Source organism: Mauremys reevesii, linkage group 8 (assembly GCF_016161935.1).
Source record: "Mauremys reevesii isolate NIE-2019 linkage group 8, ASM1616193v1, whole genome shotgun sequence".
NCBI classification, from domain to species: Eukaryota; Metazoa; Chordata; order Testudines; family Geoemydidae; genus Mauremys; species Mauremys reevesii.
Window position 1 is genome coordinate 74,824,910 of NC_052630.1, and position 24,794 is coordinate 74,849,703.

General features: G+C 41.3%; 1 protein-coding gene across 2 annotated transcripts in view; it reads right to left on the reverse strand.

Annotated features, from left to right (window-relative positions):
* Positions 1-24,794, reverse strand: part of ABCD3 (ATP binding cassette subfamily D member 3) — a 66,249-nt gene that overhangs the window by 16,677 nt on the left and 24,778 nt on the right. For both annotated transcript variants that reach the window (XM_039485858.1, XM_039485859.1), the window contains exons 3-10: positions 16,282-16,380; positions 14,081-14,169; positions 7,886-7,955; positions 6,443-6,540; positions 6,093-6,216; positions 4,380-4,436; positions 1,633-1,775; positions 1,200-1,269 (exon numbers count right to left, since the gene is read on the reverse strand). In XM_039485858.1, coding sequence (XP_039341792.1) covers positions 1,200-1,269; positions 1,633-1,775; positions 4,380-4,436; positions 6,093-6,216; positions 6,443-6,540; positions 7,886-7,955; positions 14,081-14,169; positions 16,282-16,380 — 750 coding nt within the window. The remainder of the gene's footprint in view (positions 1-1,199; positions 1,270-1,632; positions 1,776-4,379; positions 4,437-6,092; positions 6,217-6,442; positions 6,541-7,885; positions 7,956-14,080; positions 14,170-16,281; positions 16,381-24,794) is intronic.

A 24,794-nucleotide genomic window follows, 5' to 3' on the forward strand; every position in this document is an offset into this window, starting at 1 on the left:
GGGAGCGCAGAGGCATTAGTCAACAAACAAAACTGAAGGTCTACAAAGCCATTGTGTTGCCAACTTTGATATGTGCATGAGAAACCTGGACGCTGTATAGACGCCGTGCTATGAAGCCGAATCACTTTCACGTGGGTTGTCTGAGGAAACTAATGAAGATAAGATGGCAAGACAAGGTTCCAGATAATAAGGTTCTCATGTGGGCAGACATTCCAAGCATCCACACACTGTTGATGAAGTCACAGGTAAGATGGGCTGGCCAAGTCACCAGAATGTCAGATGAGTGACTGCCAAAGATGATCTTTTATGGTGAGCTAAAGGGGAGAAAGCACTCTCAGGGAGGCCAGAAGAATGTTTCAAAGACTCCCTCTAGTTATCCTTGAGATGTTTCAACACTGACCCAGAGTTATGGGAAGATCTTGCTAATGGATCGTTCTACCTGGCAAAGTGTCATCCATACTGGAGCTAGTGTCTATAAGCAGAGGAGCACTGAGGCAGAGCAGAAGCACCAGCAGTGTAAATCTCACAACAGCGGCATGTCTGTTGTTAATCAAGTAACCCATAGTGGCATCTCTTGTTCAGTGTGCCACAGACTGTTCTAAGCTCAAATAGCCTGATCAATCACTCATGTGTTTACAGAAACTAAATCAACCAGTGATGTAATGGTTATCTTTGAAACTGAAGGATGAGCACCACCACCACAACCACCTTTTAAGAAGTTCAGAGTTTAACAAAACTCAGTAGAAATCCAGGAAATTTAGAGTTAAATTTCTAAGGGTATGTCTACACAGGAATTCAAAACCAATGGCTGGCCTGGGTCACATGATTTGGGCTCTGGGGTTGAAAAATCACTGTGTGCATGTTCAAGCTTAGTCGGTAGCCCCCACCCTCGCAGGGTTCCAGAACTCGGGCTCCAGCGTAAGCCCGAATGTCTACACAGCAATATTTAGCCCCACAACTCGGTCTTTTACCCCTGTACCTTAAGAAGCTACAATCAATTTGGTGCATGTGTGCCAGACTGTTTGCAGTAAGATTTCTCCCCCCCATAATACAGTTTTGAACTGAAGGAAGGATTGAGGCAAAAACAAAAAGACTAGCACAAATTCAGCATTATGAACCACCATAACAATATTCCTTAGAATTTGGTTAAGTGAAAATTTAGCATTTAAGCTATAATCAAGTATTTTATGCTCTCTTACCAGTTTATGAAAGGTTTTGTGAATTGTCTGTTTTTCCCTTAAATTCCCATTATAAAAAGCAATTTCTTCACTAAAAAAAAAAAGAGAATTTATTTTTAACATAGACAATCCTTGCAGAGAGACCAGCCTGAAAAAGTTAGCTATAAAAATAAAGCTCTAATAAAAGACATTATTTTAATTACCTTCTCACCAAAGACGAGTTCATAATATTACCACAAGATAACTGTAGGACAGAGGTTTATAGTATCTCAACTACAGTTTGCCTTTTAAAATGAGTAAATAATGGATATGGGAGTTATTAAATAATTAGTCCACATAGAAATATAAACATTTTCCTCAAAATTAATTCACTAAGTTTTAGAATTTACTTGAATAAGTACCTTGCAATACTACAAAGATTTCATTTACAGTTAGTCAACAAATAAATCCATACCTGTTTGTAATGAGCCGGGAATTGACAAATCTGTACTCCCCTTCATATTTTTGTTCAGCAATTGTCATCTTGCCAATGGGCCTCCTTAGACGTGTAAGGAAAAAGCCTGAAACTATCAAGTAAGCCATCATGGTAGCTGGACCCTGTGAATATTAAAGAAAAAGATAAGACTATAAAACCTCTAGAACTAAGGGGCTGCACACTTGTAATTTCTGCAGGTCAAGCACACTGGACCCACCAGAGGCTCCTTGCACCCCTCTATTCCTCCTGCCAAGTTCCCTGTGTGCCACCCTCCCCGACCCCTCTATTTCAGGAACTCCTGTCCCCTTACCCACTATACCACTGTCTCCCATTCCTCCTCCATGGCAGGGGCTCTGTGTCCCCTCCGCCCCATTCCTGGTTCTCATTTCCTCCCCTACTTCCTCCCTGCTTTCACCTCTCCAGATCCCTGCTTCTGTGCCCCCACCCCCTACGTGTGTGTGTTAGGGGGAGCAATTCCCCCTATGATCACCAAGTCCACTGCCCTCCAGGTGCCTGCTTCTCCCACCATCACCAACACCCCACTCCTCTGAGTTTCTGCTTCCTCCCCCTCCACCACCACTGCTCTATCCCTCCAGTCCCTGCTGCTATCTCCCTACCCTCACATTCTTGCCCCTGTCCACAATGGATCCCCATTCCATCTCCCTGCTCTCACACCCCTTCCCCCTCGCAGTTATTCCCCCACCCATCCTCAGGTCTCTGATTCACACCCTATAATCCTTCCCTGTAAAGGTCTCTTATTTCTAGTGCAATCTAGATTTCACATACTGTTCCCACACAGCAAGTTAAGCAGCTGCTGCTCTGATGTATGTAGGCAGCAGCCACAGGTGGCAGAGAGATTAGTCTGGGGCCTAATATTCCTGAAAATCAAGGAATAGTATTCCAATTTGCACCAATTCCAATTTGTGCCATATATTTCTAGAATATTCCCTGGAATTTTGTAATTGATTGGACACAGCATTCCAAAGTTATGGCATTGCAGATAAATGCCATCAAGTGTTGGACCTTGCTTCACTCAGCCATAAAGGATAAGCATTTCTTTTAGCAATAATTTTACAACTTCAAAATCATTGAAAAAATAGTATAAGTCATGCCATCATAGTGATGAAGGATTAAAATCTGATTTCAATTCAAAGCTAGAACCTGGACATTTTAATAGGTGCTTATGTAACAAGTTAAACTTTCAGAGGGCCATATCACATGCATGGAAGTTTTGGGTTTTTTTATTTTAAAATCAAATTTATTTTCTTGTAGTTACTTTATAGTTAATGCTGCATTAACAGACTTACTAAATTATGTAACATCTGAAAACAGCAAGAATTAATTTGGTTTATTTGAAAATAAATCTTATGTTAACACTGGCCACAGTTTTGCCACAATTAGTCAAAAGATTTGCCACTTAACTATCTTGCTTACCCTTACTCCAAACCTGACAATGCACACACTAGTTACTTGCTGCTGGAAACTGAACATTTTTGTTAATGTATAAAGTTTGTAAGATTTGGCTTTTAGACCAGTAACAGGATTGGAAAATACTTACTAATGTTACTATTTTGACAGATTTTTATTTTTAGGTTTACTACAACTTTAGCACCACTAAAGCAGTTACCCTAAACAAAGAAAAAACTTCCATTTCCTTCCTATAGCAAAAGTACAGTACACAGCATTTCCCGTTAACAAGGCAACATTGAAAACAGTTGTATAGTGGAATCCAAGATGATATCATTTGCTATTCCAAATACAGAGAAATAAATGTGTTCTCAGATGTAACTGAGAAGAAACTCTCTTACTAGAAACTTGAGACTATCACATGTTCTACAATTCTGAAGTTTAATAATTATTCAGGTCACCTGTAATTTTTAAGATAACCCTATACATTCCTCCCTCTTGAGGCACATAGACAGAGACCCTACTATGAATTCTCTGGTGCAGTCTTCAATGTGAAATTATGGGAAATCAGTAAGCAACATTTATCCAGGGGAAAAGAAAGGGTGATGTATGCTAAAGGAATACTCCTTGAAAGAAAATTAGGGTCCCACTGTAAAGTATAACTTCTTTTATCTTTCTACAACTCATGAATAGAAGTAAGATTAGCAAATAGTAACGAAGCAAGAATTAGACAGAAAACAATTGGTCTGTATGAGGACTTTTTTCCCCCCGAGAAGATAAAGCAAATAATGTAAAAAGAGCTTGTACTGATTCTTTTAAATTGTATGTTAAGCCTAAGATGTTGCTTCACACATTTCTGTCTTCTGTCCCAACTCTGAGCAACAAACAGCTCCCCTTTGGTGTTGGTGTAGTAGGTTTTATAGAGACAGGAAATATGTTTTTGCAGAGTGTAAACAACCATGGTACAAAGCATAAATCCAGCTAGAAAAGGTACTGCACAAAATGAGCCTTTTGTGCAACTGATGAAAGGAAACTAAGAACCTGCAGGTCTTTCTAGAAGTCAGCTGTTCTCCTGAAAGTCTCCAAATTCTCACATATCCGTTTTTTTATTTTGTTTGCTTCAAAATAGTGAGCTTTTATCGCACTTCATAACTAGTATGAAAATGGATGCCCATTTTTTGAAAGAATACAATATATTTAAAAGTAACTGAGTCTATGATTTTCATCAATCTCTAAATGGATAAAATAGCCAAGACACTGAAGGGTTTATTTATTCATTTCAAGCATAGTAAACTTTTTTTTTTAAATAAATTTTTTACCTGAGCTCCTATTGCATTTGTCAGCTTGAAGATATACAAAACTATATCCAAAAATGGCTGCAACAGAAAAAAATTTGTATTAGAAGACAGAAGAAAATAAGGATATAAACAGTAAAATAATCAGATTTTGTAGCATATTAAACTGGTACATACTACAGTTGACACATTTATAAAAATATACATTCCATAATTTAACAAAATGCTTAAACAAAAAGCAACATTTCAGACAGCCTGATAATTTAGGCTATATATTTTGCTCAGCAACTGAAAATGGCATCACATGTGCTTAATACTAATTTTCAAACAGCCTGCAGAGTACATTAACAAGCTTAAACAAAATTGGGAAGTATCATTTTTTTAAACTGAACAACACAGGGGTAAATCCTACCCTTTCTAAAAACAATCATGCAGAGTGGGGATGGACTGGGAGGAGTGATAGCATACAGTTGGTCATGCATATGGCACAAGGGACACTCAACTTTGAAGGCAAGGATGGCACCAGGCTCAGCCTGGATCCCGCTCCCTCACTGCAAACCCCTTGGTCCCAGCCCAGAACCTGCACCCCGTCCCAAACCCCAACCTGCTGCCCCAGTCCAGTGAAAGTGAATGAGGGGTAGGCGAGAGCAAGTGACGGAGAGATGACGGGGGATGGAGTGAGCGGGGCAGATCCTGGGTTACCCTTAAATTCAAAAAGTGATCTTGGATGTAAAAAGGTTGGAGACTACTGACCTATTGTATAACTCCAGATACATGAATATTTCATTTTAATCTATAGTCAATTTCTAATATTTGGACTGAAATACTGCAAGGGAATATTCTTCTATAAAATTAAACTGGTTCCTTTAAAGAAAAATATCTGTTTCATAGACATTTTTCTGTTGATGTTCGATTTTGTGAAAGTCTTTTGCTTCATCCAACCAAGTCCTAATGAAACATGCCAGATGCTACTCTTATAAAATTGCGAAGCATTACGTTTATATTCACCACAAATCTAGCACTGTCCAACCAAACTTCCATGCAGGAGTAATTTCAAGGACAGAAAGTCATCCTAATAAGTATTTTTAAACCTGCTAGCTCTGCTCATTTACCCACCCACTTACTTCTGCACATAGAGCCAACTTCTAGCTACTTCGACACTAAATTACAAAATTGCCTTCAGAGTAGGCACTTTTGCTTCCCTACTCCAAAGTTAGGAAACACACCTGAAACCATTTAGTAAAGACGGCATTTCCTTATTCATCCCACTCCTTCCCACCCTTGAAACACAAACCACTCACATATTAAAATCAAAGAGAAAAGACAAATAAGAATGAGAATTTTCTTTCCCTTGAAAACTAAATAATTGACAAAAGACTGTGCTCTCGCAACCTTCCCAAATGGTGAACATTAAAAGAAAACCAAAGGAAAAATTACTGTTTGTGGAAGGAGCATGGAAGAAAAAATCACAAATAAAGAAAAAAAGACAACTGTGTAAGGAAAAAATATTTTCCCTCACATAACTGACTGAAATTAACTCACTAAATACAAAGTGGACTCAATACTATACAATAATTCATAAATGAAAGTGATCTTCCTAAACTGACAAGATTTATCACTCATACATTTATTCAATGCTATTTGTATTCCTTGACTCTTGTAAATGTTTGCACAGTGTTTAACAATTCCAAACGACCAGTATTAATAAAAGATTGAAGTTTTATTAAAGGAACTCACCTTACTAAGGTTTGAGTAGAGGTCCACTACACTGTTACAGAATTTTTCCACATCCTGTGTGAGCAGTTGATCTGGATTAGCTATTCTGTTGTCCAGATTTCCCATTTTGTAATACGTATAAGCCCTAAAATATTAAACAACAAAACAATCATTGAAAAACTTGTTACGTTTTACCTAAAACGAATCAATGATTCAAGTAGTATTAAATGAGCAGCTGAAAGCCACTTCAGAACATTTATAAAATCCACAAACAATCCCATCTCTTATTTGATATTTACGTGGATTTATTTTACGTTGATACATTACACCGCACTTTTAACATTTTAAGCATTAAAAAAGTTATGACTTACTGTAGATATTCCTCATAGAGGTATTTGGTGAGTCTTACTCGGAAACAAAGTTTAAGTTCATTTAACCCATACTTCAAAAAGTTGTTTACCAGGGAGATCTAGGAATAAATAATAGCAATACAAGTTAATACAAACAAATCAAAAACAGCTGGATTTTATAATTGGAGATATACCAATCTCCTAGAACTGGAAGGGACCTTGAAAGGTCATTGAGTCCAGCCCCTGCCTTCACTAGCAGGACCAATTTTTGCCCCAAATCCCTAAGTGGCCTCCTCAAGGATTGAACTCACAACCCTGGGTTTAGCAGGCCAATGCTCAAACCACTGAGCTATCCCTCCCCGCTGGATTAAATACATCATGCAAATTGCTTGCTTAAATTGGTGAAAGTACAAAACACAATTTTACCTAGTCAGACTTTGTACACAAATTGATTTAAATTAACTAGATCCAGATCTTGCAAATGTCTAAAACATCAGAGTAGTCTCATTTAAGTCAATGACACTATTCACATACTTAAAGTCAAGCAAGTGCATAATTATTTGCAGGTATCATGGCCTAATATTTCTATTTCAATTTTAAAAATCTTTGGATTATCAAAGGAGTATTAACAATACATACTATAGTATTTATAAGAGTTAAAACTGGTCTTATTGTGTCAATAGATATAGCTCAGAACTCTGTTACAACCAAATATCATGCATCTGACGAAGTGGGTATTCACCCACGAAAGCTCATGCTCCAATACATCTGTTAGTCTATAAGGTGCCACAGGACTCTTTGCTGCTTTAACCAAACATTTAACTCTCAATCAGTTTTAGAATGTATTTATCGTCTCAGCCCCACGCCCCACCTTTAAAATATCATTTCTGGCCTATTATATATTTCTGGCCTATTTCAAAATTTGGTTGCATTTTTCTTTAATTGGTGAGAATCATTCCCCTTAATGTGCTGGGTTTATTTCCAGAACACTTTGTTTTAGCATTCCTATATGAACAGGGTGTAAGTCACTTGAGAAAAAACCTGAATGTTAAAAACACTGTATGTGTTTTGAAAGATGGTTAATGTGAAAAATCTTACCTTTATTTTGAATCTGCTTGAAAAACAAAACTAACTAAGTAGTTACCTCATCACAAGCCTTGACAGCTTACTGTAGTCAATTGGCAACAGGGATTTTAAATTACTCATCAGTGCTAACAGACAAACCTAGCAGTCTAAAAGAGTAAGTCAATTCTGCTAAATCAATAGGCAGCCAATAGTGAAACCTGCACTCAAATATTTCCCTACTTCTTACAGCCAGAAAATGAAATGAAACCACCCATTTAAAAAACAAACAGTTTACTTCTAAAAGTTCTGAGAAATTCATTTGGAATCTCTTCATGATTTCTGAATTTATATTTTAAATCACTTTTAACAAAAGGATGGCAAGGGAAAAAAAGCACTTACAGCAGGCATGGCAGCGATGAAGTTGAACAAGTACTTCTTGAAATCTTTTCTGCTGCGACCGATGATAGCACTGCAAACCACCACATGCTACATGTTAGTTGTGAGAGAAAGCAAGTACTACATGCACCAGTGTTTCCCCAGGGGAGGGCAGGTGGGTGTCCCTGACTAGTTCAGGAGGGCAGGGGTAACAGGGTATAAGAAAGGATCACTGTGGAAAACTGTAGTACCAACTGTGTCAACTTCATCTTCAGGTAAAGCAGAAGGTGGCTCACTGAAAGCCACCCGCCTTCTCTCCTCTTGTTCTTGTTGTGGCCCCTAACATAAGAGGCTACAGAGGGAGCTCTCATATACTCTTCTCTGCTCCCATGGCACTTAGTAACCTTGGGTAACAAATGGACACTACTCACCCCAGCACCATACAGCCTTCAGGGGTGAGGTGGGAGGGAGAAAGGAAGGTGCAAGGTGGAGAAGTTAAGTTAGCAAGAAATATGTAGAAGAAAAAGAGGAATAAGAAAGAGGAGGGGGGAAATACACAGAAGAGAAACAAAGAAAAAACAACAGAAGATGAGAAGTGAGAAAACAAATGGACAGGAAAAGAGAATGAGTACTTGCAACCATATCAGAACATGGTGTAAAGAGATTGGGTAGGGCCATCTGCCAATCCAATAAAATGTGGGGGAGGGGAAGAGAGAAGGGAGTGGAACCATGGCTCCAAGTTGTTTATGGTCTGGAGTAGAAATTAGCCAAGACAAAAATAATTCTTTAAGCTTACATACATACCAAGTATCACAGTGTTCCAGATTTCATAAAAAATTAATGGCATTTTAGAACTATATTTAGCACCTAAAAAAATCTGTATGTCGTCTCAGCTAGAAATTATTCAGTGTATAAAGTCTCTTATACATAAAAGATAACTGTGAAGCCAAAAAAACTAAAAAACTTTTCATACGGCACACGTTCCAAACCCCTAATCATTTTAGTTGCCCTTCTCTGAACCTTTTCTAATGCCAGTATATCTTTTTTGAGATGAGACCACATCTGTACGCAGTATTCAAGATGTGGGAGTACCATGGATTTATATAAGGGCAATAAAATATTCTCAGTCTTATTCTCTATCCCTTTTTAAATGATTCCTAACATCCTGTTTGCTTTTTTGACTGCCGCTGCACATTGCGTGGATGTCTTCAGAGACCTATCCATGATGACTCCAAGATCTCTTTCCTGATTAGTTGTAGCTAAATTAGCCCCCATCATATTGTATGTATAGTTGGGGTTATTTTTCCCAATGTGCATTACTTTACATTTATCCACATTAAAGTTCACTTGCCACTGTGTTGCCCAATCACTTAGTCTGCTTTGGTCTTAACTATCTTGAGCAGTTTAGTATCATCTGCAAACTTTGCCACCTCACTGTTTACCCCTTTCTCCAGATCATTTATGAATAAGTTGAATAGGATTGGTCCTAGGACTGACCCTTGGGAAACACCACTAGTTACCCCCTCCATTCTGAAAATTTACCATTTATTCCTACCCTTTGTTCCTTGTCTTTTAACCAGTTCTCAATCATGAAAGGATCTTCCCTCTTATCCCATGAGAGCTTAATTTATGTAAGAACCTTTGCTGAAGGACCTTGTCAAAGGCTTTCTGAAAATCTAAGCACACCTCTACCCCGCTATAACACAGTCCTCGGGAGCCAAAAAACATCTCACTGCCTTAGAGGTGAGACCATGTTATATCCGGTTTGGTCTGGTACGGTGTACCGGCAAGAGCCGGTACGCCATGCCGGAGTGGACCAGCTTCCTCGGCGGTGATTTAAAGGGCCCGGTGCTCCAGCCACTACGGGGAGCCCCGAGCCCTTTAAATCACTACCGGAGCTCCAGCAGCAGGGCTTGGGCGGGGATTTAAAGGGCCCGGGGCTCCCCACAGCAGCTGGAGCCTCTGGCCCTTTAAATCACTGCCTGAGCCTGGCTGCCAGAGCCCCAGCAGGGATTTAAAGGGCCCGGTGCTCCAGCTGCTGTGGGGAGCCCCGGGCCCTTTAAATCACCGCCTGAGCTCAGGCAGCCGGGCTAGGGCGGTGATTTAAAGGGCCCAGGGCTCCACACAAATTCAGATATAAAGCGGTAAAGCAGAGAGGCTTGGGTGGCACTTTAAAGGGTTCGGGGCTCCCCGCTGCTTTACCGCTTTATATCCGAATTCGTGTTATATCGAGTCGCGTTCTATCGGGGTAGAGGTGTATACTATGTCCACTGGATCCCCCTTGTCCACATGTTTGTTGACCCCTTGAAAGAACTCTAATAGATTAGTAAGACATGATTTCCCTTTACAGAAATCATGTTGACTTTTGCCCAACAATTTGCATTCTTAACTATTATTTTAACTAGTTTGCCTGGTACTGATGTTAGACTTACCGGTCTGTAATTGCCGGGATCACCTCTAGAGCCCTTTTTAAATGTTGGTGTTACATTAGCTATCTTCCAGGGACTGGGTACAAAAACTGATTTAAAGGACAGGTTACAAACCATAGTTAATAGTTTCGCAATTTCACATTTGAGTTCTTTCAGAACTCTTGGGTGAATGCCATCTAGTCCTGGTGACTTGTTACAGTTAAATGTATCAATTAATTCCAAAACCACCTCTAGTGACACTTCAATCTGTGACTATTTGTCACCTACAAAGGATAGCTCAGGTTTGGGAATCTCCCTCACATCCTCAGCCATGAAGACTGAAGCAAAGAATTAATTTAGTTTCTCCGCAGTGACTTTATCATCTCTAAGTACGCCTTTTGTATCTCAATCATCTGGGGGCTTCATTGGTTGTTTAGTAGGCTTCCTGTTTCTGATGTACTTAAAAAACATTTTATTACCTTTTGAGTTTTTGGCTAGCTGTTCTTCAAACTCCTTTTTGGCTTTTCTTATTACATTTTTTTACACTTAATTTGGCAGTCTTTATGCTCCTTTCTACTTACCTCACTAGGATTTGACTTCCACTTTTTAAAAGATGCCCTTTTATCTCTCACTGCTTCTTTTACACAGTTGTTAAGCTATGGTGGCTCTTTTTTAGTTCTTCTACTGTGTTTTTTAATTTGGGGTATACATTTAAGTTGGGCCTCTATTATGGTGTCTTTGAAAAGTGTCCATGTTCTTACCCTCATGCAGGGGGTAACATTAGATTGCAAACTCCAGAGCAGGAATCTCATCTATGTTTGTAAGGCATTTATAGCACTCGTAAGGACTTTAAAACAAATCTTTAACAATCACCCCCAAAGAGAGGAAGCAATCACCGACTATTTCTAATGTTAAAAAATAAAAATAAAACAAAACCATCTCCACACAACAAGCAGTTAAAAATTAAGGTATAAAAATGGTCTCTAACAAAAATATATAAGAAATAAAAGATTCACCTTCATGAAGACACTGTACTAGAACCTATCCCATTCTTTATGTTGAGATAACTGTTGCAGGGAAAGCTATTCTTTATAATAGTTTCCCTGATACTATAACATTGGGATTGGAGGCTTTGAGATAGTGTGCACCATTGGGAAGAACAATGAAGGACCCATTTGGATCCTTCATATCTTTACTTTTAATAAAAATTATCACTGTTGCCTTCGTAGACAGTTTAGAAAGGAAAATGGATATGAAAAGTGACAAGAGGATGAAATTAAATGATGGGGCATCTATTTAATTCATCAAAAAGAATACACGTTGTATTAAACCATCTGAGAATTGCAAATTTATTTTTAGGTAAGCATTTAAACTACATTTAGAATCAAGATTTATTTTTCTACATCTGTTTGTTGAGAAAAATTAAATATAGATTTTTATTTTCAGAGAGATGACAGGCAAGAAGGAAGAATCCACACCATTTAATTTAAATATCACAATAAACACAGATTTTGAAGCAAAAACAAATAGGAAAACATAGGAGCAATGGAGATTTTTTTTTAATTAGCTGAAATTATTCAAAATAAATCTATTATAGCAAAACATCTTTAAGATCAAAAGCAAATTGCTTCAGAACTGCATCAGTTATGAAACATTTAGCATCAGTAGAGCATGTGCATGCTACTATTTTCAACAACTGTTTACCAAGTCGGATTGACACTATAAATGTAAAAAAAAAATTCTTACTTATGATTGCACCGCAAGAAAAATAACATTGTACATAATTCAACAACTATATATATTTCTGATTATAGAACCAAAGAAATGTAATGCTGGAAGGGACCTCAAAAAGTCATCAAGTTTAGCCTCCTGCGCTGAGGCAGGACCAAGTAAACCTAGACCATCCCTGACAGGTGTTTGGAGGTTCTTAAGGAAAGGTTGGACAATGATGGGGATTCCACACCTCCCTTGAAAGCCTATTTCAGAGCTTCACTACCCTTATAGTTAGACAGTTTTTCCTAATACCTAACCTAAATCTCCCTTGCTGCATGTTAATCCCATTAATTCTTGTCTTGCCTTTAGTGGATGTAGATAACATAGAAAATAATGTTGCTTTAATGACTGCATAACTACACATGTCAAAAGCACTGCAAAATACATTACTGCAGAAGTGCAACAAGAAAATTGACTTTTTCCATCTATTATAGGGAACACTACAGCAGTATTATATTATGGATTGCTCTCTGTAGGAACAGTTGATTTCTATCTCATGAGCCGATAGTGCCCTCAAAGACTCCACTATCCAGAAAACAAGAGGGACTGATAATACCTACAGTATGAAAGAGCTAACTTCAATTTTAAAAAAATGCATCCCGCTTTAGAATCATGTAACTCAGATTTAAAAAAAATCAAATCTTCTTTCCACCGCACAAGTTAAACTGGGGGAACATATACAGTGGGGGTCTGTGCTGGGTCTAGTAATATTCAATATTTTTATCAATTTCTTAGATAATGGAGTGGAGAGTACTCTTATAAAATTTGCGGCTGACACTAAGCTGGGAGGCTTTCTAGACCTTTAGAGGACTAGATTGGATTAGAAATCAAAACAACCTTGACAAATTAGAGAATTGGTCTGAAACCAACAAGATGAAATTCAATAAAGACAAGTGCAAAGTACTATACCTAGGAAGAAAAAAAAATCACAACTACAAAATTAGGAACAACAAGCTAGGTGATAGTATTGCTGAAAAGGATCTGGGGGCTACAGTAGATCACAAGTTAAATGAGTGTGAACTATGTGCAGTTGCAGAAAAGGCTAATATTCTGAGATGTATTACCAGGACTGTTGTATGTAAGACACATCAGGTAATTGTCACATTCTATTCAGCGCTGGTGAGGCCTCAACTGGAATACTGAGTCCAACTCTGGGTACCATCCTTAGGGAAAATGAGTGTGTCCCCAGCGGAGAGCAATAAAAATAAGAGGTTTAGAAAACCTGACTTATGAGCAAAGGTTTAAAAAAGGGAACATGTTTAATCTTGAAAAAAGAAGACTGGGCGGAACCTAACAATTTTCAAATATGTTAAGAGCTGTTATAAAAAGGATGGTGATCCATTACTCTCCACATCCACTGAAGGTAGGACAAGAAGTACTCAGCTTAATTTGCAGCAATGCACATTTAGGCCATGTCTACACTAACAAACTTACAGCAGCACAGCCGTACCGATGCAGCTGCGCCGGTGTAAGATTGGTCATGTAGCCACTCTATGCCAATGGGAGAGAGCACTCCCATCGAAATCATAAACCCACCTAAATGAATGGAAGTAGCTATGACACACCCCTGAGCGACATAAGTTTTGCTGACATAAGTGGTAGTGTAGACATGGCCTTAGGTTAGATATTAGGGAAAAACTTTCTAACTGTAATGATAGTTAAGCACTGGACTAGGCTTCCAAGACAGACTGTGGAATCACCCTTGCTGGAGGCTCTTCAGGAAAGATTAGACAAACACCTGTCTAGGTGTCCTTGCCCTGCCTCAGCACAGGGAACTGGACTAGATGACCTCTCAAGGTCCCTTCCAGTCCTACATTTGTAGGATCCTATATGTATCGTTTTATGTTTTTCTTTTTAAAATATTACCATTTAATCAGAGTTGCAGATATTCATATTTTATATATCATGGCAGTTCATATTATTTGGCTTAGACAGTTCATATTTATCACAGGATTTTCTTCCATGATCATCATCATATCATTGTATATGAGAAACAAGACAATATTTAAAAGTAGCTACTTAAATAATTTACAGGTACCTTTCAATAACTGTTCCATTTTGAATCATCCAAATATCACAATATGTGCGCACTATCAGCATAACGGCAATAAGTATCAAATAACCTGTCTAATACAAAACAAGCAAGCAATTAATCAATGTTTAGTAATGACAACACAAAAATTAAAATAACCTAATGGAAAATTATCAGGAAGGTAGAAATCTTCCACTCCTTTTTAAGGGAAACACTTTGCTTACTTTATAGGTCAGATTCTAATACATAAATGTTTTCTATAACAAAAGTCCGTTACTACACTTGTTATCAGGAAGATCTCTTTTGTAGAAGAAGAGGTTACTTTTCTGCATTCTAAATGCTAATATGGTTTATTACATATACATAAGGCTACATTTTAGTCACGGGTCTTTTTAGTAAAAGTCATGGACAGGTCATGGGCACTAAACAAAAATTCATGACCCGTGACCTGTCCGTGACTTTTACTGTATACCCTTGACTAAAACGGGGAGGAGGGCAGGCCCGGAGGGCGCTGTGGGTGGTGATCTGGGAGGAGGCATGGGTGCTTGGGGGGGGGGCGTACAGCCCAGGGAAGCGCCGCAGATGCTGGAATGGGGGGCGCGGCCTGGGGGGGCATACAGTTGCTCGGGGGGGAAGGCACGTGGGTGCTGGGAAGAGGGGCGTGGCCTGGGGAGTGGGGGACAGCCCGGGGAGGGGCCACAGGTGCTTGGGTAGTGCAGCAGGTGCTGAGGAGGGACAGTTGGTGGGTCTGGGGCAGGTTCCCTACCCAGCTCCTGGGAAGCAGCAATCCCAGCTCCTAGCTCCATGTGCTGCCTCCGCTCTGCCCCAAGCCCCAGTTCTGCAGCTCCCACTGGCTGGGAACCACGGCCAAGGGAAGCTGCAGGGGCGGTGCCTGCAGGCAGAGGCAGCATGTGAAGCTAGGAGCTGAGGGAGGGAAGTTCCTGTCACCCTTCTGGGGAACCCCCCCCCACCCCCCGTAAGCACTGCCCTGCATCCCAATCCCCAGCCATGAGCTAAGGAGGTGTGGGGGCCGAGACTACCCCAGAAGCAGCCAGTGTGCGTGGCCCAAGGGTTGCCCGAGCTGCTCAGGTGGCTCCTGGGCCAGCCACACCAGGCTGCTGCAGAAGTCACAGAGGTCACAGAATCCGTGACTTCTGCAACAAACACAGACCTTTACATATTTACCCACTGAAAACTGTACACCACACATGACACAAGTATTCTAACAAATGGAGAGAAAGTGTAGGCATGTTAAGGAACAAGCTTATGTACCAAATTTAAGCATTCAGGGGCAACTTTTCAGCCTAGAAAGCCAAACAATGCAATCCATAATGAGCCTCTAATGCCTGTACATCAGAACTTGTGTTCAGAGTTCAACTGATTCTCTCATTCCAAAAATATCTCCAGATGCTTACAGAATATACAAGTTTGGGGTATGGCGACCCACGGTTGGTGCATACAGCAGAGAATTTTATCTTGAAAATTCTAGTCTGAGCAGTTTTCCTACGAAGACATTCATTGATTTTGGCCAAAATGGCCCTTTAGTAGGTGGAACTTGGCCACCAAAAGCTAAATCACGATTCACAATGAAGGTTATTAAACTCCAGAAGAAATCACCAAGAAAGGTAATCAATTCTCCATCATATATAGTAAATCAACACTAGCTGTCCTTCTAAAAGGATACTCTACAGCTCAACCACAAGTTACTGGGCTCGATGCAGGAATTACTAAGCGAAGTTCTATGGCAGTGGCTCAAACTTTTTTTTACTGGTGACCCCTTTCACATAGCAAGCCTCTGAGTGTGACCCCTCTTATAAATTAAAAGCACTTTTTAATATATTTAACACCATTATAAATGCTGGAGGCAAAGCGGCGTTTGGGGTGGAGGTTGACAGCTTGCGACCCCCCCATGCAATAACCTTGCGACCCCAGTTTGAGAACCCCTGTTCTATGGCCTATATTATAACTATCAGACTAGATAACCATTTAATTTTAAAATTATCTACTTGTGAACTTGAATTTCTAAAATTTAATCCAAAACCATGACTTTCTTTTTAATGTGCCACTAATGTCATGCTATTTTTCTAGTCTAGTACAAGAAAGAAAGCAATCCAAGTATTTATGTTTTCAGACCTATGATTACAACGAAAAGCTACATGACTAAGAAATTGGATCATTTTTATTTGTAACCGGATGGCAATGCTTACCTCTTTACAAAATGTTCTAGGGACCATTATTTTCAGGATTCGACAAATTCTTGCAACGAATACTCTGTCCACAACTGCTCGCTCTTTCTTTCCTTCTTTCTGCATAGGCATGGATAACATGACAAGAAAATTTTGTATTAAGTTAAATTGTTAAAAGCAGCAGATATGACCTTTTCCCCATCCAAATTATGAACAAGTTGCCTTGTGCAGTATCTTGACATTTCTCTGTAATTAAGGTATGTTATAACATACCTTAATTACATGCCAGGATTATAAAATTGTAGTTCAATACCTATTTACGTTAAGAGTAATAAAAAACTAAACTAAACTAGATAGATACAAGCAATGCAGACCATAAGCCATAACAATAACTGGTTATGGTATCTATGAATGCTATTGCTATATTAATAAAGGTAGCTCCGTCGGATAATATAGACCTTAAATTTGTCATCTCAAAATTGCTAGACTCAGACATTACCCTTTTGATCATGCAGTATTTTTTTTTAAATATATTCCCTCTCGTCAAGGAGTTAGAGGAAAAACAATAGTTCATGTTAATACTAATCCTTCACACTGGGCTCCGTTAGCGTCAGAACAGCTTACCTATATATGTTTAAAAAAACATGAGGAGTCCTTGTGGCACTTCAGAGACTAACAAATTTATTTGGGCACAAGCTTTCGTGGGCTAGAGCCCACTTCATCAGATGCATGGAGTGGAAAATACAGTAGCAGGTAAACCCTGCAACAAACCCCGGTGCCAATTCTGTCCACATATCTATTCCAGGGACACCTTCATAGGACCTAACCACATCAGCCACACCATCAGGGGCTCGTTCACCTGCACATCTACCAATATGATATATACCATCATGTGCCAGCAATGCCCCTCTGCCATGTACATTGGCCAAACCGGACTGTCTCTATGCAAAAGAATAAATGGACACAAATCTGACATCAGGAATTATAACATTCAAAAACCAGTAGGAGAACACTTCAGTCTCCCTGGTCACTCAATAACAGACCTAAAAGTGGCAATTCTTCAACAACAACAAAAAACAGACTCCAAATGTGAAACTGCAGAACTGGAATTAATTTGCAAACTGAATACCATCAAATTAGGCCTGAATAAAAACTGGGAATGGTTGGGTCATTACAAAACCTAAGACTAATTTCCCCCATACTAATTTCCCCCTACTGTTACTCACACCTTCTTGTCAACTGTTTGAAATGGGCCACTCTCATTACCATTACAAAAGTGATTTTTCCTCCCTTGGTATCCTGCTGTTAATTGAATTGTCCCGTTAGACTGACCTCCCACTTGGTAAGGCAACTCCCATCCTTTCATGTGCTGTGTATTTATACCTGCTACTATATTTTCCACTCCATACATCTGATGAAGGGGTTCTAGCCCATGAAAGCTTATGCCCAAATAAATTTGTTAGTGTCTAAGGTGCCACAAGGTCTCCTCGTTGTTTTTGCTAACACAGACTAACATGGCTACCACTCTGAACCCTATTATTTTAAGTTACCTTAAGACAGATGATATAGAACAAAGATACTGATGAAAGGCTCATTTTAAGACTCATCAGAACTGAGTAAAAAGTAGGTTTGTCAAATGTAGAACAACAGCCATTTGGAAAATAAACAATTTTCAACCTTTAAGAGGGTATGACAGAAAACTGCAATTAAATTTTAAGTCTATATATAAAAAAACCTCACCCAGGCTTATTTAAATCACGAAGAAAAAATATTATAAGGATGGGATCAATTTTAGTCATGGTAATAAAATATTTTCATCTAAATTAACAACAAATCTAAAAGACAAGCAAATATAGCACAGTAACTCTTCACTTAACTTCCTCTCGCTTAATGTTGTTTCAAAGTTACATAGCTGCTCAATTAGGGAACATGCTCGTTTAAAGTTGTGCAATGCTCCCTTATAACATTGTTTGGCTGCCTGCTCTTTCCACTGCTTGTCAGATTCTGTGGAAGAGCAGTGACTTTACAAGGGAGCATTGCACAAGTTCTCTTCTCCACCTCATCCCCCTTCCTCCCAGCACTTTCCCCACCGCCAAAAGCTGTTTGGCGGCGCTTAAGACTTTCTTGGAGGGCGGGGGAGGAGCAGGGAAATGCTGCACCTCCGCTCCTCTCCCTCTAAGCGTTGCCAAACAGCTGTTTGGTGGCAGAGAAGTGCTGGGAGGGAGGGGGATGAGCGGGAAAGTGCCACATCTCTGCTCCTCCCTCTCCCTTCCAGAAAGTCCTAAGCGCCTCCAAACAGCCGTCTGGTGGCACTTAGGACTTTCGGGGGGGGGGGGGAGGAGAGGGGATGCAGTGTGCTCCGGAGAGGAGGTGGAGTGGGGGTGGGAAGAGTTGGGCCTGGAGTGTAGCGAGGTCAGGAAGAGGCAGGCCTGGAGCATCCCCGGCAAAGTCAGCGCCTGTTCTTCTCCAGAGAAGCTGCTGCTGCGAAAGTGCTTCCTAGCGTCCTTGCCTGCAGAGGGCTAGGGCTGTGCCTGTGTGGGGTAAGCTAGGGGCACTTCCCAACCACAGTACAGTACTATACACTATATAATGCCTTTTGTCTGCCCCCCCCCCAAATTCCTTGGCACCTAACCCCCAGCATTTACATTAAATCTTATGGGAAAACTGGATCTAACATCGTTTCAATTAAAGTTGCATTTTTCAGGAACATAACTATGACCTTAAGTGAGGAGTTACTGTAACAGTAAGGCCCCGATTCTGCACACTCTTATATGCAAGATACCCCATTGAAGTCAATGGGGGTACTGCGGTGCATGAATTTGAACATGCACACAAATGTTTGCAGGATCATGGCTTACAAATGCAGTGAACAGACAACAGATAAGGCAACAAGAAATTCTAGCAATGAACATTTATCTTGGACCACTGGCTTGACCAAACTCTCAGGCATTCTCTACTCTCTAGAATTCAACAGTTTGTAACTGAACTGATGGCATCACATACAAACAGTTCATTGTGCCCATACTAGCCATGCTCTTTTGCATCACATCCACATTAGCACTGATCTAAACTGTGCCACTTGCAACCTGCTCTGGATACCCATCCCACAGTTCCCAACACAGTTTCCAGGAACAAGACATTCTGGAGACTTCAAAAAGATAGCGGTGCACTAAAGCATTAAGAGGGTTACTTGAACTTCAGGTAGCCTGTATCCATACCATCACTTACAATAGTTCACGCATTGTATTCAGCCCTGCTGTAAACAAGTACAGTCCAAATGGTATTTAGCACATTTATTCAACTGTTTGAGAGAATTTACATGTGGATGCAGAACATGTTACAAACATGCCACAGCAAACATACACTTTTTAGCATGATAAATTTCTCTACTGTACACAGGCCTACGACTATGTTGCAGAAATTATACGTGAAAATTGCTTTGTGCAAAGCTGCTTAATTGTTCTGGAAACTATTACAACCTACGTTTCTGTAAACTGCACCAGCCTATTTAGCGCCATGCAGGCACTCAGGGAACCCGCCTGGGGACCGGCTGGGGGAGGGGCACCCTACCCCCTTCCTTGACCCTCCCCTGCTGCCTATCCTGCAGCCCCAGCGCTGCTGCAACAGAGAGAGGTGCCACTCCCCGGCCCTCCCGACCCAGGTGCTGCTGCTGCAGGGAGAGAGAGCTGGGAGGAGTCCTCTCTCCCTGCTGTAGCCCTCCCGGAGCACCCTCCTGCACCCCATCCCAGGCCCCACCCCAGAGCCTGCACCCTCAGCTGGAGCCCTCACACCCCTGCACCCAATCCTCTGCCTCAGCCCTGAGCCCCCCCATCATTCCACACCTCTCAGCCTCCCCTCCACCACATGAATTTTGTTATGTGCACCAATATGAAGGAGATGTGTGACACATCTCCATATTGGTGCACATAACAAAATTCATTCTGCACAAGGGTGGGAAAAATTAGAGGGAACACTGATTACAACACATTACAAAAAATTAAAGGTGACCTGCAAAGAATTTCTTTTAAAATTAGGCTTGTGCTCTTTTTTGCTTCGTTATAATGTAGGAAAGGGACACCAACGTTGTTTTTTATTTTGTTTTGTTTATTTTGTGTGTTCACTTTTCAGTTTAGAACTATCAGAAATGTCAAGCCCCGTCTCCTCTGGTTCTGGTGGTGGATGTGCTAGATCATGTTTATCATGAGCTCTCACTACTAATTGAAGGGGTGGAATAAAATCTTGGACATACATTCTCACTAAGGTGTTAGTAACTGAAATTAAATACATTGTTAATAAAAAAGCCAATCAAACAGTGACTAAAATATCACTTCCCTGCCCTAACTTTCACTTGCTTTGTTCATAAAATGTCAGTTTCACTAGGTCTCCAGTCACAGAGTGTCTTTCCAAACTAGAAAGGACATGAATTTCTAATATTAAAAACAAGCAGAAAAAAATTTCAGGCCTTTTTTATGAATCATAAAGCAGCCTACTTCTGACATTTACTCAGTAAGCCTAACGCTACTTTTAGCAACTTTTGAAAACTCATTTTATATTGTACTTTAAGATCAAATGCAAACAAATTTTGGCTTTAAAAAGGTACATTTTTTTTAAAAGAAACCCGAAAAAGTTGAACTTTTCAAAAGCTTTTGTTTTTAAAAAAAGGATTATAATTATGTCAGATTTGACACTAATTTCCACACTGAAAATTGAAAAAAAAAATAGTGATGATCACTTTAAACATCAAATGAACTATTCCAATCAACTAATGCCAGTATACGAAGTTTATAGGCAGTGATTGTTACAAGAAATGTGGCCAAACTTGTAACACTGGTTAACTTAATGTCTGTAAAATGTCATGATTTTACAATCTGCTTCTAGCCCACAAAATGGTCCTGATTCTTCTCTTGGTTACTGTGATATGATATTGCAGTAACTTCATCAAAGCCAATGGCATTACACTAGATTTACACTAATGTAAACAAGACTAAGATCTGTCCGTAGCTATCAAGAGCAAAGGCATTTTCTCACATCATAAGATTTATTCACAGGAACAAAGAGGCTGGACCCTGCTCCCATTGTAGTTAGTTCAGCAGGACTGGGCCCTGAATCTTTCTAGCCATTCCTTTGCTATAGCTAAATTATCTGTTACACAATGAAAAAATACTGAAATAGAAAAGTTTAAAAAATTATCTTGTTTTAGGGTACAGGATGATCTTGGAACTAAACAATGCATGTCTCTCAGCCTCTACAGATAAAGGTCCCAAATATACAGACCTTATATTTGTTAAAGACTATCTAAAATGTCCTTTGGGGAATGGGGGGTGGGGGCTATGGCTCCTGCTGCTGAATACTGCATTAACAGCCTGAAGAGGGTCGTCCTCCATCCCCCATCCCCCCCCCCGTCGCCACCCTTAAAAACACCTTTTTAAAAAAATAAAAAATAAAAAAATCAAGAATGCCAAATCTGGTATTCCACAGTTTTACTTGTGTACTTTCTTTACATATCAGGGCTGATCTACATTTGAAAAAGTTGTAAAAATACAATTAAACTGATCTAGCAACTTAAGATAAATTTATTTAAACAGAATTTAAAACACTATGTGCTTTTACATTCAGGGCTTGGCTACACTGGAGAGTTGCAGCGCTGGTGGTGGGTTTACAGCGCTGCAACTTACACACCGTCCACACTTGCAAGGCACATCTCCCTGGCTGCAGCGCTGGTTGTACTCCTGCTCTGCCTCGGGTATAACTATTGCAGCGCTGGTGATGCAGTGCTGCTCCGCCAGTGTGGCCACCAAAAGCGCTGTTATTGGCCTCCAAAGGTATTTGGAGGTATCCAGGAATGCCTGTTCAGCCACGCTGCTCATCAGTTCGAACTCTACTGCCCTGGCCTCAGGTGACCCGCCCTTTAAATGCCCCGGGAATTTTAAAAATCCCCTTTCTGTTTGCTCAGCCAGGTGTGGAGTGCAATCAGTGAATCTTTCCAGGTGACCATGCCTCCACGTGCCAAACGAGCCCCAGCATGGAGCAATGGCGAGTTGCTGGATCTCATCAGTGTTTGGGGGGAGGAAACTGTGCAGTCCCAGCTGCGCTCCAGCCGTAGGAATTACGATACCTTTGGCCAGGTATCAAAGGCCATGCTGGAAAGGGGCCATGACTGGGATGTGGTGCAGTGCAGGGTTAAAGTGAAGGAGCTGCAGAGTGCCTATTGCAAAGCCCGCGAGGGAAACCGCCGCTGCCCCCACAACCTGCCGTTTTTACAAGGAGCTGTACGCGATACTTGGGGGTGACCCCACTGCCAATCCGACGACCACGATGGACACTTCAGAGCAGGGGGAGGAAGAGGAGGAGGGGGCGGGGGGGGAGGAAACCGAGAGTGAGGGTACTGCTGTGGGGGAAGACACCCTAGAGTCCCAGGAGGCATGCAACCAGGAGCTCTTCTCAAGCCAGGAGGAAGGTAGCCAGTTGCAGCAGCCGGTACTTGGTGAAGGAGAAGCAGAGGAGCGGGTTACCGGTAAGCGGCTTTTATTTTCAGGATGGAAATGTTTCGGGAGGGGGGGGGGGGGTTAGGGCTGCATGCATGCCTAGATGTGGAATAGCCCATTGATGTGGTCTATCATGTCGCGGTAATTGGCCTCAATAATCTCTTCAAAAGTTTCAGCCAGAGCATGGGCAATGTGCTTGCACAAGTTTATAGGGAGAGCCACTGTGGTCCTTGTCCCAGTCAGGCTAACGCGTCCGCGCCACTGTGCCGCGAGGGGTGGGGGGACCATTGCTGCACACAGGCAAGCTGCATAGGGGCCAGGGCGGAATCCGCATTGCTGTAGAAGAGCCTCCCGCTCTTCCCAGGTGACCCGCAGCAGCAAGATATCTTCCAGGATTAACTCCTGTGGAAAATGTTGGGAGGGTGTTCAGTGCAGATGCCCCCTGTAGCTGTTTGCTGTCCCCAACGCACAGAAACCCCTGCACAGCCCTGAAGCAATCAGTCCCCCTTACTCACCATTTCGTGGCCCCTGTTGGGTTATGTGTGCTCTGTTTGGTATGGGAAAAGTATGCTAAAGTGAAGACTGTAAACTCCTTCAGTGTGTGGGAATAACTGTCTGGATGAGATTATAAACTATGCTGCCTCTGTTAACTGTTGCCATTTTTGCCTTTTGAAAAGTGTCCTTGACTACTGGATGGCCCGTATCATCGACTGCTCAGAGGCTACAAAACCTCAGGAAGAAGCCGCGAAAAAGCAAAGAAGACACGCTGAAAGCAGTTATGGATCAGTCTGCCAGAGAGAGTAAGAAACTGCAGGACTGGAGGGAAAGGGAAAGCAAAAGCAGGATCTGCCAGAGAAACGCAGCGGCTAAGAAGAAAAGCACAAAGCAGCTGATAAGCATCCTGGCACGCCAAGCGGACTCTATCCAGTCACTCGTAGCCATGCAGGCAGAGCACTACCGTGCCGGCCTCCCCCCCCGTCCCAAAGCTCTTTCCCTTGTGCCCCAATGTCAGCTCCAAACCCCCTTCCCCAGCATCCAGGTTCTTACCACCCCCAGCTGCCCCCAACACCTGTACGTTCACCAACCAGCCCTGAGAACTACGACCCTTACCCTCTGCACTCAACCCCCATCACCAAGCAGTATTTTCATCCTGAAGTGCAGCACTCATTGCACAGCACTCCAGACAGGACATATTCAAACCTGTGATTGTACAGTCCACCACCCCACCCCCCTGCCCTTTTAGGTTCCCAAAATGTTGTGTGTCTGCCAATAAAGTTATTTTCTTTTCAATAAATGAATTCTTGGCTTTGAAAAGTCTTTATTATTGCAGAAATTGAAAGATACCGTAGCCCAGGAAAGAAACAGGCACTGCAAATCATTTTAGGAAAAACAGATTCCTACTAACATTGTAACCACTGCACTTCACTCCCGTGCAAGGCAGCAAACATTACTGTTGGCTTTCAGCCTCAAATTCCTCCCTCAAGGCATCCCTAATCCTTGTAGCCCTGTGCTGGGCCTCTCTAGTAGCCCTGCTCTCTGGCTGTGCAAATTCAGCCTCCAGGCATTGAACCTCGGCGGTCCATGCCTGACAATGTTTCACCCTTCCCTTCACAAATATTATGGAGGGTACAGCACGCGGATATAACCGCAGGGACGCTGCTTTCCCCCAAGTCTAGCTTCCCATACAGAGATCGCCAGTGCCCTTTTAAACGGCCAAAAGCACACTCCACAGTCATTCGGTACCGGCTCAGCCTGTAGTTGAACCGGTCCTTGCTCCTGTCAAGCTTCCCTGTATACGGTTTCATGAGCCAAGGCATTAAATGGGTAAGTGGGGTCTCCAAGGATCACAATGGGCATTTCGATGTCCCCTACTGTGATCTTCCGGTCTGGGGAAAAAGTCCTGGCCTGCATCTTCCTGAACAGGCCACTGTTCTGAAAGATGCATCCATCATGCACCTTTCCAGGCCAGCCTGTGTAAATGTCAATGAAATGCCCACAGTGATCCACAAGCGCCTGGAGAACCATAGAGAAATACCCCTCCCGATTAAC